This window comes from Hippocampus comes, unplaced genomic scaffold (assembly GCF_001891065.2).
Source record: "Hippocampus comes isolate QL1 unplaced genomic scaffold, H_comes_QL1_v1.1 scaffold2624, whole genome shotgun sequence".
Lineage (NCBI taxonomy): Eukaryota > Metazoa > Chordata > Actinopteri > Syngnathiformes > Syngnathidae > Hippocampus > Hippocampus comes.
In genome coordinates, this window is record NW_017804937.1 from 4,254 (window position 1) to 5,801 (window position 1,548).

At 51.8% G+C, this 1,548-nt stretch overlaps 1 protein-coding gene across 1 annotated transcript in view; it reads left to right on the forward strand.

The window, feature by feature from the left end:
* The window catches only part of LOC109525637 (short transient receptor potential channel 4-like), a gene marked incomplete at its 3' end in the record, with an annotated part of 5,149 nt that extends 3,607 nt beyond the window's left edge, over positions 1–1,542 (forward strand). The window contains 4 exon segments of the mRNA XM_019886316.1: positions 1–338; positions 420–559; positions 962–1,275; positions 1,363–1,542. Of these exon segments, the coding sequence (XP_019741875.1) occupies positions 1–338; positions 420–559; positions 962–1,275; positions 1,363–1,542 (972 nt within the window).
* Between the last annotated feature and the right edge of the window lie 6 nt (positions 1,543–1,548).

Consider the following 1,548-nt stretch of genomic DNA (forward strand, 5'->3'; position numbering starts at 1 on the left):
GTTTGTTGCCCAGCCCAACTGTCAGCAGCTGCTGGCCTCCCGGTGGTATGATGAGATCCCAGGTTGGAGAAGGCGTCACTGGGCAGTGAAATTCATCAGGGGTATCCTCATACGGATGCTCTTCCCCGTCTTGTCCATCCTTTACTTGGTCTCACCGAAAAGCCGTTACGGCTTATTCATCCGCAAGCCCTTCATCAAGTTTATCTGTCACGCCGCTTCCTACCTGACATTCCTGTTCCTGCTCTTCTTGGCATCGCAGCACATTGAAGCCCCGCAGCGTGACTTTCAGGGCCCGGCCCCGACCGTGGTGGAATGGATGATCCTCCCCTGGGTAATCGGTAAAGAATATCGGTTCCCCTACAATTGGCCCTCCTGCTGGTGCTACCATCATGATCCCGCCGTTTGCTTGTGTGTTCAAGGTTTCATCTGGACAGAGATCAAGCAGATGTGGGACAGCGGGTTCCAAGATTACATGGATGACTGGTGGAACATCATGGACTTCATCATGAATGCATTGTATCTGGCAACAATTTCCCTCAAGATCGTTGCCTATGCAAAGGTACGATACAGACGAGTACAGAACCGCGGTGCATGGTCACTGATGAAACTGTCAATTTTGTCGCCGCTCATTTTCATAAAATTCGATGCGAAGCGGATGTTCATGTCTATTAAGCAGGAGGTTGGCAAGAGGGTGGAGACGAGACATTGGGTTTACAGGAAAGGTTGACCTGGGTGTCATCCGCAAAGCAATGGAAGAAAATATTAAATTGACGGAAAACAGCGCCAAGTGGGAGGAGGTAGATGACGAAAAGCAGGGGCCCCGGGAAAGAGCTCTGCGGCACACCTGAAATCAGTGGGCAGGGGAGGGATGAGAAGGACTTGAGCTGAATGAACTGACCAAGTGAACAGTACGAGGGAGCCGGGCTGCTCATTGACAATCCGACGCATATTTATTTTGCAGTACAGCGGGAACAAACCCCGATGCAGCTGGGAAATGTGGCACCCGACTCTGATCGCCGAGGCGTTGTTTGCTATCGCCAACATCTTCAGTTCCCTGCGCCTCATCTGCCTTTTCACCGCCAATTCCCACCTGGGCCCGCTGCAGATCTCGCTGGGCCGCATGTTGCTCGACATCCTCAAGTTCCTCTTCATCTACTGCCTGGTGCTGCTGGCCTTTGCCAACGGCCTCAACCAGCTCTACTATTACTACGGTACCGACGTGGGCAGCAACTGCAAGGGCATCCGTTGCATGCAGCAAAACAACGCCTTCTCGACGTACGTTCTACACAAAACCATTGCCGATGACGAATAGCTTTGTTTGGCGGTGCGGCGAACCTGATGTATGGCGCCTTTGTTTTTCAGGTTATTCGAAACGCTGCAGTCATTATTCTGGTCTGTGTTTGGCCTAATTTCCCTCTACGTGACACGAGTGAAGCCGGACCACGAATTTACCGAGTTTGTAGGAACCACCATGTTCGGCACCTACAATATCATCTCCCTGGTTGTGCTGCTGAACATGCTCATCGCCATGATGAACAACTCGTACCA